Here is a 16,698-nt window from a genome sequence, read left to right as displayed (position 1 = left end):
GTGTGACCCTTTACTCCCAGTTTTGTAAAATGGCGACAATCAACCAAAAAAATAAAGTTGAGTGCGACGGCCGACGCTTCAAGGATAGGTGGAAATTGGACTATTTCTTCACTAAAATACGCAACTTTGTCTGCCTCATTTGCAAAGAGATGGTCGCTGTTTTTAAAGATTTCAATGTGAGGCGATATTACCAAACAAGACACCCTGACATGTTCGACAAGACAGGGAAGATACGTGGCGAGAAATTGAAGCAACTTGAAGCTAGTTTAATTTTACGGCAGCAGTATTTCACAAGAGCCCGAGAGTCGAAAGAGAACACCACAAAGGCTAGTTGCGAGATTGTTGAAATTATTAATTTAAAAAAAAATCAATATAGCAAATGTGACACACGAACTGGCTTGCTAAAATTTGCTTAAATATATTGTTCTACGTAAAGGACGTCAGCCAAGGTCGGCCCCCCACAATTTTACCACACCAAATCTGGCCCCCTTTGCCAAAAGTTTGGACACCCCTGGTCTAAATCCATGCATTAATAAATCTATTAATCTATTCTTCCATGCATCCATCTTAATCATTTTAAAAGAATCAAAAGTGGAAAAAATGGCTACATTCTTTTTCATCTTTTCTGCCAAAACATAAAAACCCAGCATCTATCACTCCCAAACTACTAAGTACGGAACCCAATGTCAACTTTTATTTTATAGAGAAAGTTTTTGCTTTTAGTAGAATGGGTTTTACAAGAAAACAGAAAAGCAGTAAAGCCATCATTCTCTCTCAAGGAATAAGGAGAAACCAATCCTCTACAGCATTTAAATGCATCAAAAACAAAGCTCTTTAAAAAGGTGGCACATGTTGCTTGTTAAAAAAAAAATATATATATATATATATATATATATATATATATATTTTATGACCCCGAATAAAACCTGCCAAGTCGATCGTTCAGGTGGTTGTTTCTTTTCACTATTTGGTAACTTCAACCTGCTGAGTGAAACACCAGATTTATGGGTCTTTCAAACTATACAAACTCATAAAAAAAACAATCCCAAACTTTCCATGAAAGACGAGACAGTCCTGTATTAAGGAAGTTAATGTTTTACGCCTCATACTTTTTCCATGAAAGGTGCTTTCAGGACATCCTTAATACACAATGAAGATCACTGATTCCGTTTTTACGCATGACATTGCAATACAAAACTACTAGGCTTAAACTTGCAAGGCACCAACGAGACTTAGACTTACTGTCTATGGCAAGCATAATCATATCCGTATGCCTTTCATATCTAGCCCATGTTGTTTCTTCATGTGGCTAATTCCGCACCGTACAAATTCTCTAGGCAACCATGGACTTGCTTTATTGCCGTATGATTAAACTGCTTATGGTGATTTTAGAACTTCTAGATCTCAGATCACTTCTATCCACCCCTTCTGACCAAGAAAAGAACATCCAAATCCCCTTTGTACCACCAAGCCTTAAAATAATAATAATAAAAATAAACTACATTCTCAGCTATCCAAGAGTGCATAGACTAATGTAATTTGTAGCATTTCAAGTGTGTTCTGTCAGTATCTAATGTATGGACTATTTTTCTGTGCCATATGTTATCATATGCCTTAAAGGGATCCACGGATAGAAAGACTTGTAGTTCTTAAAAGATAAACATTATTATGAGTTAAAATAATTTGATATTGAAACCCCTATTGATGTTTTCGTTTTTATACAGTTTGTAAAATTAGTTTAACTAGTAGGTTGCCATTGTTGTTGACGTCGTAGGGCGGTGACGTCACATGGTTACACTGCCGGGCTTCCAGAGTATGACTATAATGACATAAACATGTCATCTGTTCAACCCTTTCAATTTTAACCCGAGAGGAACATTAATGATCATGACATGATCATGACAGCACGGTCGATATTTCACAAAACGAGCAGCAAAAGCAAAATGAACAGGAAAGACGTGATGAGACGAGACGAGAGTAGGGGGGAAAAAAACAGTGTTCTGCCAAAGTGTGCTAAACCGGTAAAACGTCTACAAGAGGCGAATTTGACACCCAAAGTACTACCGTTCGCTTTCAGCTTGTTTTGTTTAGATGCATACAGAGAGAACATACTAAAGATGCCGTAAGAAAAAACTTAAATAGTAGTAATATTAAATAAGGGTGGTTTAAAATATGCTACGCGACTAATCTGGTCAACAGAACAACAATCTACTTTAAAGCTACCACAACACAATGCTTAAAAGTATGCAAGGAAACACATGCAAAAAGTATTTTGAGACAATGAAAAGATAATAAAAGACTCAATAAAAACACAAATAGTAAGTACTCGCTGCTTTTAACCGATGAGCGCATGTGATGGATGTCTTGACGCGTGGAAGGAACTGCAGTAACCCTGTAGTATTCGTCGAGTGACGGTGTCAATCTATGTCATCACCCCGAGCGTCCATTGTGCGCTTAAAACATGGCGCTCTCCATAGGTCAAAACATGAACTAAATAATATAGATTTTTTAATCAATGGCAATATTTTATTTGTTTCTAATAACATACTGTATTTTAGTAAAAGAGAAAAATTGTGGCTTATTAGGACCTACAAGTCTAAGTCCAAGGTTCCCTTTAAGATTGTTCCGCAACCCAAAACTGTCTCATGTCGACAATATTAATATTTACAACGAATACTACTGGTACAGTTTTCAGACAAGTACATAATTGTACTACAATTTTACTGGGGGGAGTTTGATCAGAGGGGCACCAATATTGTTTGTCAACGACAATGACTCCCAATCAAAAATTGCACGTGTGGGGTTGATTGGTTAGGGCATGCGTGCCCAAGTCCGGTCCTCAAGAGCCCTTATCCAGCTTGTTTTCCATGTCTCCCTCCTTTAACACAACTGAATTAAATGATCAGCTCATCAGCAAGCTCTGCTTGAGCCTGATAACTATCCTGATTACGTATTTGATTCAGGTGTGTTGGAGGAGGGTGACAAGGAAAACAAGCTGGATAGGGGTTCTCGAGGACCGGACTTGGGCACCCCTGGGTTAGAGTAATTGGTTCTGCTTAATATTCACATGGAAAACTGTTGATTGGCTGGGCACGGGAAGATCCATTCCAGACACAGTATTAGCAGGCACTGGGCCCTCCTTTTCGTCCCTTGCGTAGTGTGCCATGACATCGTCAGGGTACAGTGGGTTTCACTCAGTTTATCCAAAAGTTGATCTCCATTAATAATCACAATATCTTTGTTCATCTATCTATGTCAGCGATCAAAAGTCTCCCATTAAATGGAAAAAGGTACAAAAAACATTTATCCACCTGTTACCATTCATTCAGCAGTAAAAGTCATGGCTTCCTGCAAGTACATCTTTATTTTAATTAAACAGTTTTCAGACGGTCTGTGGGTAAACTGGGACAAAATCACAATTTTTACAGAATTTTATAAATTTTATGAGAGGGGTGAAGAAACACTGTATAAAACCACTAGGATTCATGCCATCATGCCATCATTATACAGCCGGGGTCCTCAATTAGCGGACCACGGTCCACGACCAGACCACGGCACACCTCTCTGTGGACCCAGGGCAAATAGCAAAAAAACGCTACTATTCTATCGCTGAATTCTGTTTCATTTTTAGTTAAATATCTTCTATGTTCCCACTTCTGTTGTCATCTCTATGACAACGATGGACTGATTGGCTGAGAGAGCGTGCATGGATGCGCTGATTGACTGAGAGAGCGTGCATGGATGCGCTGTTTGGCTGAGAGCCTGCATGCTACTAGCTAGAGTCGACGGACATCAGCAGTGTGAAACACGAGTCGCACCAGGCACTTTACAATCCCAGAAGAAGACCAAATCTTACAAAATAACATGCTCAAAGTTGACCAAGAGAAGATAAGTGGACAACGAAAATCGCCGTTTCAATGAGGAATGGACTGACAAATATGCATCCATTTTACCAACTGCAAGTACCAAACCTATGTGCTTAATACACTTCAAGATAGTTGCTCTGACAAAAAATGAAAATGTGAAATTATGTTAAAGACGACAGCTCTTTTGGAAATATGTTTCCTCCTAAATGAGAATTGAGAAGGCAAGAAATTAACAGGTTGAAGCAGTCATATCAGGACTCAAGCAAGGTTATTGTTAAATCTATGACACAACAACAAATTGCAACTTAGTGCTCACTCAGAGTGTCATGGGTGTTGCCCAAACATAAGATGCCACTCTCTGATGGAGAAATAATAAAAGAGTGTATGACTGAAGTGATGGCAGCAATGATCGAAGGAAAAGAAAAGGAGGAAATGACAAAATCAAATGAATCTCACTCTCAGATTCGTCAACCACAAAACGCACCAAAGTACTGGATGATGATGTGAGTAAACAGCTTTGTGACCCCCAAATGCCATTCCTCTCATTGAACAGTGTTTTACAGTTAAAGTTACTGTCAATAATTATTATGTTTGCACCTTAATAACAGAGCTTGTCATTTATGTTCTGTATATGTGAACATGGACTGTACTACTATTTGCACGTTTTCTTTTTTGTCCAGCAGTGTTTTACAGTTACAAAATGAACTGTCGATAGTTATTGTTTGCACCTTAATGACAGATCTTGTCAATTATTTAGTGTACAGTGTGAACATTGTACCTCCATGTTTTTTTGTTGTTGTTGTATTTTTATTTTAAGTCATGAAAATCTTTTGTTAATTTATTTTTACTTAATCAGATTGTGCTTAGTATTTTTGTTTGGTCAAAAGAATACCACCTTTACCCAGGGGTGAAAGTGCGCCTGAACGGTTAGGAACACAGTTCCGGTATAAGATTCAGAGCTTGAACGCAGTTCTGGTATAAGGCTGGAATGCTGTTCTGCTACACGGTGCTTTGATTCCAAAAATATGACAGCAACTGTCAAAATGCTATGTTAAAAAAAAAAAAAAAAAAAAAAAAAAAAAAAAAGATGCTAAGCTGCCACACATGCGTTTCATCTCCAAGAAGAAAACAATTTACCAACAACATCAGATTTACATACACAAGTGTTAACAACAAGCAAAATAAAGTGCTTGTGTAGCGTAATCCGTTTCCAACGATATTTATTATTTATTTTATTCCATGGACGGCATGGAGGTTTCCGCAGCTGCTGCAGTTATCTGAGTCTGATGATAATGAGTCACGGCAATGTGCGAATGCACGCAGCAAAGCAAAACGTCTGGACTCATTTATCCGTTCAATTGGCTGACATACTGATATGTGATCAGCAGAGATAGTTAGCTCTGTTTGGTTCAAATGTGCATGTTTTCTGGAACAGCAAAAAAAAAAAAAAAAAGTTTGTTGAATTGATGAGACAAGAAAAGGGCAATGCAACAGAAAATGGATCAAATCTTGAAGTACAAGGAAAGAGTTGAGGAGGCTTATTTATTGTATTTCGTTTTATTTGCTCTGATGGGGAGGTTCAGAACATCTTAGCTGTCAATGTGCACTTGGACTTACATTTGTTCATTTATGTTAGGCTACTTATTCATTTCCTTATGATTTAAAAAGAGTCAATATTTGCGCGATCTTCAAAATATATTCTATTTCACTCTGCATAATATAAGTCATTTGTACTTTTTTCCTGAATGTATGTTAAGTCTTTATGTTATGTCTTTATTATGAAAAAAATAAATAAAAAAAGAAAGCAAAAGTAAATGTTTACATTAACTTCAATTTTAATATACATCTTATGTTCTTAAGTAGTTAAAATTGAGATTTGGCATCTAGTATGTGAAGAAATGAGGGAAGATAAAAATTAGCAGATGGAGGTTGGGGTTATTGGTATTTTTGTTAACTTTTATTTTGCAAATCATTGAAAATATTATTTTGAATGAAATTCAGTTTTTGTATGTGTTATAGAGCAGGGCGGTAAACCGAAAATTTACCGTTACCGAAATTCTTCACGATGACCGACGTAATTTTGACCATGTCGGTAAATTCGGTAATTTAATAAAAGAAGAAAGTATAGTCTTTTCATCCCGCTTTGACTCTGTGTTGTTCGGCTATGTTCATTCCCCTTTAAGAAAGCAGACAGTGTGCTTACGTTTGGAGTCACATGGTTTTCAGGAAGCCAATCAAACAGAAGCCCGGTAGGCTAACGCTAGCTGCTAACGCTAGCGGCTAACGCTACAAGTAAACGGGATGAAGTCGGGCTTAAGTTAGCTTCGCCAAACTTTCACCAGACATTAAGTAAACTCTTGACGGGTTCCAGATAGGGATGGAAAAACCGAGGCTTTCTGAAACAATGAACCTCTTTTATGACAATTGCCCTAAATTGAATCACTGTTTGACACACTGCAAGAGCCCCATCTACTGGATAAACAGTGCACGTTTCTTTTTAAAAGTAAAGTTGACAAATTGCCTCAGCACTACATACTGTATCTTCAATAGCATTAAGTGGATGTCGTCTATTTCAACCAGGAGATCGTGACGTCATTAAGTGTGATTTACACAATTAAAGTTGACCTCTTTAAGCCTGTGTCATTGCTTTTGTCTGTGAAGATGTGTTCAAAGCAGTATTTGTAATACACGACAGTGCTAGTTTTGTAAGTGGCTCATCCTAGATGACGGGGAGTAACTATGTATTGTTTATTTTTTGTAAAAATTACAGTACTGTAAGCACAGTGCTTGGGAACAGGAATATTATTTATTGAATACTGTAAGGATTTCCAAAATCATAAGATGTAAATAATTGAGCCGAATAAAAGAAAGGAAAGGTTTGTGAAACATTTTATTTTTTAATTAAGTATAATTTCTGGGGGGTGGGTGGATGTGTCGTATTTGTATCTATTCTAAATATCGAAACGTATGCCACTATCTAGTGTATAACAATGCGGAATGAATTTAATGAAATTCAAGTGATGATATTTTTCAAGTCATACAAGCTGTTATAAATGTTCACACAAGAATTCTTATTGTTTTCCGAGATTTTTTTTTAATACTTAATGTTTAGACTGCATGTGCAATTGTTAAATTGAAAGCTGGTAAATAAATTTAACGAGAAACTGTTAATTTGTATTCCATGCATTCATTCAAATTTTCAAATTATATAACAGTTTGCTTGGGCGAATTTATCGTCATTTATCGTTATCGAGGTAAATCTGCTCAATTTATCGTGATATGTACTTAAGGCCATATCGCCCAGCCCTAATGTGTTATAGAAATAACTGTGCCAACACAGTTTTCTTTGCATTTCAGGAGTTTTAGAATGTCTGCCCCCCCCCCCCCCAAAAAAAGAAAATAAATAAATAAATAATCAAAATTTCTGCTTCCTGGCGACCTTCATGTCGGGGAATTCCGGCAAGAAATTCTAGCCACTTTCACCCCTGTCTTTACCACCTTCGACCTGCCTTGTACTTAACCAACATTAATAAATGGACCATGCTTGTATGAAAAAAATAATTGTGGACCTTCAAGATTTGTATTTGAGGACCCCTGATAAACAGCACTGTATTCACCAACATCATAACTTTGATACAGTAACTACGTTAAATTCCTGGTTTCTTTCTAAAACTAAAACACGAGTATTATTGTCGTGTAGTGTTGTATTATTGTTTACAATTTTGTCATGTCTAAAGATGCCAAAATAATATATATGCGCTTACATCACTGAAAAGCAACAGAAACTTTCATTTGTAAAGTCCTAATTAAAGCAAATTGGCAAAACATGGAAGAATTATTATTATACTCACCCCCTCCATTTTTGTAGCACAGGTAAGGGAATCTCCATACATTCGCCAAGTCGACCGCGAAACCAATGACGGAGAGTAGAAAGTCAATTTTCTTGCCCCACAACTCCCGCTCCTCCTCGGAGTTAGACCCGGGTGGCCCAGCGTATCGGCTTGACGCGGGGACGATTGATGAGCTGGTGTACTGTACGCCGTTCTGGTCCTTGACCAGCAAGAGCTCGACTTCCTTTTTATCTACGTTGCATTCCTTGAGCGGGGCCACCGACGAGAGCTTGTGCTCGGGCGCAATCTGGATGTTCATCTTGGAGCGGGTGCGCTCTCACGGTCCACTCGGCTCAATGTGCGGGCGTTGTGCGTGCGGTCGGCTGCTCTCCACGGGAAAAAACGAGCCGGTGACACCTTCGCGTACATGGGCTGTGGAGGGGAAAGAAGGTGGGGAAAGGGTTAGGTGGCCACCCGTGCGTAAAGGTTGCGCCGTTACGCACAGCAGGAATTACACATTGGGAATGGTTATTTTAGGGTACCCTACTCATAAATATGAAACATTACAACACAGAAATGAATAAATACTCCATAAAGAGGTCCATCAGCGCACCAGACAAGCGATCCAATTAAGAAAATCATCCAGAAAATGTCTCGTTAAGATAACAATAGAGCTTCACGGCTTGTTTGTAAACCCTCGTTAAAAAAACCCAAAACAAAACAAATTAAAGTTAAAGCAGGCACGTACTTGGTAACTTTTAAGTATACGACTCCATGACCCTGTGCCGTTCTGCTCCTGACGCGTCTGAAGGGAGATGGCCCATCCTGAACAAACTTTTAAGACTCGCCTCCATCCAACCAATCCAATCCATCCAATTTTTTTTTAAACCGGGTTTCCCATCCACGTGATGCACAGTAATTGGCTACTTTGTCTCCACTGGATGAGGTTTTGCTTGTATCTATTCATTTTTCTTGTTGTGCACTAAGAGCTCAAGTGCTCATGTTTGATGTGCATTCTGTCAATTGTATATTTATTCAGCAAAATAAAGGACTAACTGAGTCTTCCCTGAACACATAACCGTGTACACCAGAGGTCCCCAAACTTTTTCCTGTGAGGGCCACATAACTTTTCCCTTCTCTGATGAGGGGCCGGAGTCAGTTTGTGACAGAAAAAGTGTGACGATTGCAGGAGTGCCTAAATGTAAAAATTTATTGTTTTTCAGAAAACCACAATCAAATAACCCTTTCTGGATTCTTCACGGAACAAATGTAAATAATATAATATAATATAATATAATATAATATAATATAATATAATATAATATAATATAATATAATATAATATAATATAATATAAATGGTGTTATACTTATATAGCGCTTTTCCACCTTTCAAGGCGCTCAAAGTGCTTTACACTATCTCGCCATATAATATAATATAATATAATATAATATAATATAATATAATATAATAACACTATTAATGAAATAGATAATAACAAAATAACCCTCTCTGGGTTCTTCACAGAAAAAAGCCACGAAATAATAAAAAAAAACAAAAAACAAAACAAAACAAAAAAAAAAAAAAAAAAGCTCTCTGGTATGATTCAGGGGGTCGGACCAAATGTGGAGGCGGGCCGTATCTGGCCTATAACAGGGGTCGGCTGCATTTGGCTCGCAGACAAATCTTTAATTATTGAATTTTTTTTTTTTTTTTAATTTTTGTTCAGAGCAAAACGATGGTCACCGGTCGTACGCTGGTGTTGTGCAGTAATGAGCAGACATGAGTTCTGCGCCGTATGTAAACTTTTTCAATGCTCCGACAACACTTCGGACTAGATATCATCAAATAGCAACCGAGATGTGCTACGTTAGATCCCCCCAATTCCCATGCCAATGGCTGCGTGAGCCCAGGGTGATTATGGGACACGTAGTTCATATACTACAACCGGCAACTAGAAAGCCGGTTCACAGTAATTAAAGTGGGAAAGCGGCAAACATACATGTCGTTGGGTCTATATATCTATCTATCAATCGCATAGGCAACGCAGATGAGGCAGAGACACTGCTCAAGTGGGATTGCCGTATTTTGCTGTCGGAAATAGCAGCCTATGTGCGCGTGTGCGTGAGATCAGGAAGTAAACTTTCCTCGTTTTCAATTTCGTTTTCCGCGTTGTCATCTAATTTTAGAAACCCTTTTGAGAAGATGGCAAAAAGAAAAAAGACGAGGAGTATCGTACTTTTCGGCCGGACATAAGGACGTAAATGCGGCATCGTTTTTTCTCTCTCGCTTTGGATGTGTCAACAGACGTAAGCTATTTATCGCAGTTCAGCGTGATTGCAAGGTTTTGACTATGAAAGGGACAACAAGAGGGGAGGATTTATTCAAGTCCTTCACTGAGTTCGGTAAAGAAAAAAATCTACCGATGGATAAACTTGCAACCAGACTACAAAGCAAATAGTATTTTTCCTTCATTCTGGAGAGTTCCAGCAATAGGTTAGAGCTGCTACAGGCTGTTTCGTAGTTGCAGTTGCAACGACCATTGTTTACATCATATTCGTGTTGCACATTTTAAGCCGTGAGGTGACGTGTTTGTTTAGCACCTTTGGAATGTGTTGCGAGTCAGATTGAGTGTAAAGTGCTTAGTTGCTGCCACGTTTTGTGGCCAAATTTACCGAGTGTTTGTACGGCGTACTTCCAGGTTGTGCGCTCGCATCCGCGCCAACCCCCACCTTTGAGTTTATTGCACTGTGCAATTCATTTGTTTGTTGTTGGTTATTGTGCAGTCAATTTGCACTGTTTTACATTGGCGCTGACATCCTGTTAACCCAAACCTGAAATTCAGAATTTTTGACATTAGGCGTAATCTTCAAGTTAGCTGGGTTTAATTAGTTGGTGGAGTTTATTTCAACAAATGTCATGCAGTTTGTTAGTTATTTGTTGATTTCAGGGCTCTGGAGTGGCTAAACTGGTGCAAGTCAATGGTGGTTGAAATCAACTTCATCAAGTAATTACAGTATACCTCTGCTAACGCGAAGATTAAGCCTTATGTGAAAAATTCTGATCTTCCCTTTTAAATTCAATCAGAAAGGCAATTACATGCGATGCCATTTTTCTGTTGGCATTCTAATGTTGAGGCAGCAACGGGAGAAAATTTGTTAAAAAAAAAAAGTAAGCGATAAATTACTTTTAAAGTAACTCAGTTACTTTGATAAAGTAATGAGTAAAGTAACTAGATTACATTTTTGAGACTTAATCAGTCATTTTAAATTACTTTTTTAAGTAATCTGTGACAACACTGACCCTAAAGTTTGTAAATCCCTGTTCTGAAAGCGCTGAGTAAACTTTCCAAGCCATTGACCCTTACGATCAGGAGACACACTTCGTCCCACGATGCAAAAACCAAAAAAGGCCAACAAATCCACTTAATTGGCAATTAGGTTTATCTGAATAAATTAATTATAATGCATTTTATAGAGGGATTATTCATAATGAGTTTAGGAAGGGGAGGTACACCGCATATAACTTCATGTCAATCCCAGATCTAGCCTCTTCTGGGTGCTTTCACTTGTTTGTTATAATATTTTTGCTACGAATGACCTAAAATGTCATCCAGTCTTTTTGTCATACGCATTCAATATTGGTTTAGTTCGACAGTTCGGGAATCCTTGCGCAAACCTTCAACACTCTACATGTTGTCTACATGTTACTAAGAAAGTTTTATTACTCAATGCCTAAATGTTTCCTATGCATCTAATCTAGTATTTCATAACTTTATGTATCAAACACCCCCAATAATAGCATATAAAACTTCTGAGTTTACTTGTCACTAAGTACAATTTTCACAGACTTTCCGAAATTTGAGAATAGTTTAGTCCAGCATTCTAGGCAAGAAATTGTTGACTCAATAAAAATGGACTTGAGTCACTATGGGCCGTTTGCAACTCCAGCCGAAAGTAGTTTGTGTAACGTCTTTAGCAGAACCTGAAGAAGTTTTGGGATATTCATTTAATATTATGAAAAAAATATATATATTTTTTAAATTTTGCGTCCAACTAAACTTGCAAAAATAATGTTTACATTATGGATTTTATCTGTTTCTTCTCAGCACTAAAGTGATCAAATTAGGGTTTTTCTAAGAAGCAGTAAAAGCATTGTGTTCCACGTGTAATTCAATTGCACATCAGCTTTTGCCAGGGGGAATGATTTCTATTAGATATGGTTGATCAGTTCATCCCATTAAAGTCAATGACTGTCCTCTTTGCTCTTCGGGGGTTTGCTTTATAAAAGCCTAATAGGCTCGGTTGTTGTGTTGTGTGGAGATTGATTAACTGCAGTGTAGCAAGGGAGCAGGTAACAAGAAAATATCATATTACTGATGTTGTTGTTTTTTCCTGAATGACTTCTGTTTATTTGGAACATTGTGCATCCGCCTTATCAGCTACCACACGCAACACAAACCAGTGCAGGTGCACGCTGAGCAAGCTGAACCCGTAACATTTGAAGTTGTAACATTGCTGCTTTTACAGGTCACATTAATTCCATCCTTCTTTGCCTTCATCGCATTCTCCTCTCTCTCTCAAGGTTTGGGCACTCCGGTGGTTAACCTTCAAGATGAGAAGGTAATGAAACAAGATGTAGCCTCTCAGCAGTCACACCATGGACCTCTGGTGCATCCAGCTGGAGTCACAACCTTCTGCCTTTTACCTCACTGACCCAAACGCTTGACTGTTATCATTACTTGGAAAAAGAACATTTTGCAGTGTCTGTTGGATTTTCTTTGTCCATACTTCCTGAAAAATGATTTTGTGGTTACCAAAATGCAGTCATGTTTATTTTCTATTTTCTCTATTTATTATATTTTTCTCTATTTTCTGTTTTTCCGAGGTCTTCCCCTAACTTTTCCCACCAGGTTACAACTGGGAAATTGTCCAATAGGCTTTAAATAAATGAAGGATTATAAGGATTTATACAGCGTGGCATGCATTAGAGCAGTGCTTCTCAATTGTTTTCTGTTATGCCCCCCCCCCTCCAGGAAGACGTAAAAGTTCTGCTCCCCCAACTCTATGCTGTGTGTATTTGTATATAAAATTCTTATTATAAGTACACCTCTGCATAATATTGTGTTCTTTTTAATATTAAAGAAAAAAGTATTATAGATCAACGAACAATAAAGTGTAAAAAAAACTCATACTGTAAAAATACTCAAGATACATTTGATACTTAAAAATAAAACTTAATAAAATTCATTAATAATAAATTCATGTTCACTAGCAACATTAACTCACAAGGACAATATGCCAAACAATTAGACCGAAAAAACAAAAATTAATAGAACAAAAACGACAGTGTCATTGGACAGAGGGACAGTTTTTATTTTTGCTGCAGGCAGTATCAGCTCCTTTGCTATGGTGTGGGGTTATTTTGCACTGAGCAACTTGGTATGCCACCTTATATGATGCTGACAATGCTCACTGGTTTACTGAAGTAACACTGACAAAGTGGGAGGATTGTAGGCAATTTTCTGCATGTTTTGGCTGAAAAAAAAAAATTCCTGCTTTCCGGTGCGAACTATTTCAGACATAGTAAACAGACTGGTCTTTCCTCGTCTCCCACTAAACTAAAAGTCAAAGCCAAAAGCTACATACGCTTTGTCATATTTCCTTGTCTTAGCTTTTCATATCTCCAGTGATCTTTGCTGTGTGTGCTTGTTTGGTTCAAAAATATTGCGCACACGCTGAAAATGAGAGCGGCACTGCCACCCGCTGAGTGGATGTTCAGTTATATTTTATTCTAGTACGGCAAAAAAGTATGTTCCCAAGGTCACATGCGCCACCCATAGTGTCTCTCTGCGCCCCCCTGGGGGGCGTGCCCCACTATTTGAGAAGTACTGCATTAAAGGTAGAGCAGTTGTCTTGCAACCTAAAAGTTTTGGATTCCATCCCCCACTCTGGTGACCATGACAATGCATACTTTGTTGCATCATCAGCAGGTGAATGATTGAGGAAACGCTATTAATGTGCTTTGAGTACGTGAAACCATGATACATTACCCATACTGTATGTGTACCAGTATATAGAGAATGAAAGCTCTTAGAAAATGAAGGTTAATGCCCCAACGCCAGATTGATTATATTATTGACAAAGAGGTGTCTTCCTTGACTTTTTGAACACGAGAAGTGCAGCTTAGAACTCGGGTTCTGACTTCTCTGCTGAATCAGTCATAAGCTTATAGGCTTGTCATGTGGGTACCAAGTTGAGATGTTGGTCACGGAAGTCCACAATAGTTTAGTAAAAGGCAACTGAAACTCTTCTTGATAGTTGAAGATGAGCATCTGGATGACGGTATAGATACTGTAATTTATTTTCATCATTTAATAGGATAATAGGAGGTTTCACCAGTCTTGGTTCATTTCAGTAGTAAGTTGTAATTAGGGAAAGTGTGGGGGGCAGGGGAGGGTGTGGGAGGCTAGACTGCAGAAGAAGGATTGTGATACTTGTGCTGTGGAAGAAGACGAACCGAACTGAAACCGATTAAAAAAAAAAAAAAAGTTAGTTGAGGTATGTTCTACAAGGAAATTGAGTTTAATTTGTTTTTATCCAGAAAAAATGTTAGGTTTATTTATACGACCCCAAATCGCCATAAGAACAATAAATAAATAATACCCTAATTTTCGGACTATAAATTGCACCAACCAAATTTCCCAAGAACACTGTATTTTTACACATTAAAGCTAAACTGGACTATAAGCTGCAGTGTTCAACGTGGGTTAAAAAAGTAAGGGTTTATAGTCCAAATATGATGGTATATAAAAAACCGTAAACGACCAATAACGCTTATTATAAAAATATATATTAAAAATACAAATAATGACAGAATCTCCACACCCAGCCGTCCCAATAAACAAGACGAAAGCAAAAAACCCCAACTAAGTAAAAAGAAGACAACTTCAGGAGGGACTACATATGAGCGGGATCCACCATTCAGGATGCTGACTACACAGCGCAATGTAAACTAGTGTTTCGTAAAATTTCTTGAGCCTTGTGCATATTTCACATTGAATACCACTTAAAATAATAATTTAAAAAAACTCATGTTCTATATGTTTTATGTTATGCATGCATTTATTTTTGAATCATGTGACTTTAATGGGGGATGTACTGCTGTCTGTAATTATGTGTGAATGTATGTGTCCCTATTTACACAGCTATTTTCAGATTCAGAATATTTATTGTCATTGTTGCAAAAAGCACAACGAGACTTTGTTTGGAGCATCCATACAACTAAGTTGGTAAAGTGCAAAACCCATATAATAAATACCCTTAAGTACCAAGTGTAAACATTGACACAGTATTAGACATAAGTACAAAAAAGATTCCACAGCAGCATAAAGTCATTTGTTTTGCATGTGACCAAATCACTCATGAAAGCGGAATATGTGGCTATCAAACGATGTTCTTCCTCTTCCATTTTAGTTCTGTTTCACCCAAACTGTGGACATGATCAAAGTATTTACGTACTTCACTCAGCTTCCCACTGACTGACCAGTTGTTGCTTTTCATCCAAGGAACATCATCTGGAAGCAAACCAAACACATGATTGTGAACCACCCAAAGCACAGGGGCGAGAAAATAAACCTGTTGTGTAGATTAGCCGTTGCACCACCACCGTTTCATGCGGACCTGCCCTGTTTGGACAAGCCATCACACAGGAAATGGGAAACAATCACTTCCCTGAGAGAATAATAAAGGGAGAGAATCAACAAGGTGTCATCTGGCACGATAAGGAAATGTAACAATGAGATCTGGAGGAACTCCCTGATGAGTCCAACCAGACAGCTTGCAAGAGATCAACCCTCAGGAGTCAGGGGGATTTTTATGAAGCCTCTGTTCTGAATCGGACATGCAAAATAATAAAGAAAATAAATAAATCCAAACTAAAATAAAACTGGACAACACTTCCTACGAACACCTGGCTGTTGTCTTTCAGGACAGAAAAAAATCTAGCAGTTAATTCTTGAGTGTGACCTGCTAGCAGTAACCTATGGTTGTAATGCATAAAAAAGGGAGGTGTACCGGTGCAACCACATATTTTCAGACTGTCAAATCAAATCAGAAAAAGTACAGGGAGTAATGGAATTTAACACCAAATTGTTGCATCTTATTGTTGAATGATTTTAGGATTGCCCTTAGAGGAGTTAAGAAAAGTTTGAAGGGTAGAGATAGTTTCCCAACTCAGAGAGCCCCAGATGGCTTACATTAAAAATCCTAACCCAATAATCAGTATCTTCCTACTGCATACATTACATTGGAAGATGCTTGCTCCTCTAAAGCAACAAATTATTCTCAAACAATGTGCTTCTCAATGCAATTACTCAGACTGTATACACAGAATCATTGGTGTGGGTGTGAATGTGTGTGTGTGTGTGTGTGGGGGGGGGGGCAATTGGGTTTTGTGTGGGTGTATATACTGTATATTCTGAATGTGCATGTGCTTGAAACTTTGCATCCTGTTGTCAACAAGAGGAATTGTGCGTTCCAGGAACCTAAAGCACAAATATTAACAGTTTGTTCCTACTATGGAACATGTTTAGAAAATACCCATCAATGTGGAGTGAGATGTTGTCAGTAGCATATCCTGACTTTTGAATAATATATAGTGAAACTTTGAAAAAGGAGCGCTTCCAAGTATCTTTTTTTTAAATCCAATAGAAAATAATGCACTCGATTCCTTTGCTCCATTAATAAAACATACTATAGTTTTAAAGGCAATGTTTTTAAGAACGGTTATACAGTGGGGCAAATAAGCATTTAGTCAACCACCAATTGTGCAAGTTCTCCTACTTGAAAAGATTAGAGTGGCCTGTAATTGTCAACATGGGTAAACCTCAACCATAAGAGACAGAATGTGGGGGAAAAAAAAAAAAAAAAGAAAATCATTGTTTGATTTTTAAAGAATTTATTTCCGAATTAGAGTGGAAAATAAGCATTTGGTCACCTACA

At 37.8% G+C, this 16,698-nt stretch overlaps 1 protein-coding gene across 4 annotated transcripts in view; it reads right to left on the bottom strand.

Annotated features, from left to right (window-relative positions):
* Nucleotides 1–15,364, bottom strand: part of slc6a2 (solute carrier family 6 member 2) — a 106,361-nt gene extending 90,997 nt beyond the window's left edge. Inside the window, exons 1-2 of one of the 4 annotated variants that reach the window (XM_057839685.1) lie at nucleotides 15,217–15,364; nucleotides 7,718–8,128 (exon numbers count right to left, since the gene is read on the bottom strand). In XM_057839685.1, the coding sequence (XP_057695668.1) occupies nucleotides 7,718–8,015 (298 nt within the window). In that variant the 5' untranslated portion in view covers nucleotides 8,016–8,128; nucleotides 15,217–15,364. Of the gene's footprint in view, nucleotides 1–7,717; nucleotides 8,129–8,284; nucleotides 8,515–15,216 lie in introns of those variants that run through there. The other 3 variants (XM_057839658.1, XM_057839675.1, XM_057839666.1) reach the window with 3 other exon arrangements.
* Nucleotides 15,365–16,698: the final 1,334 nt, after the last annotated feature.

This window comes from Corythoichthys intestinalis, chromosome 1 (genome assembly GCF_030265065.1).
Source record: "Corythoichthys intestinalis isolate RoL2023-P3 chromosome 1, ASM3026506v1, whole genome shotgun sequence".
Taxonomy (NCBI): domain Eukaryota; kingdom Metazoa; phylum Chordata; class Actinopteri; order Syngnathiformes; family Syngnathidae; genus Corythoichthys; species Corythoichthys intestinalis.
The sequence above is the reverse complement of the archived record's forward strand: the minus strand, read 5'-3'. Positions and strand labels throughout refer to the sequence as shown.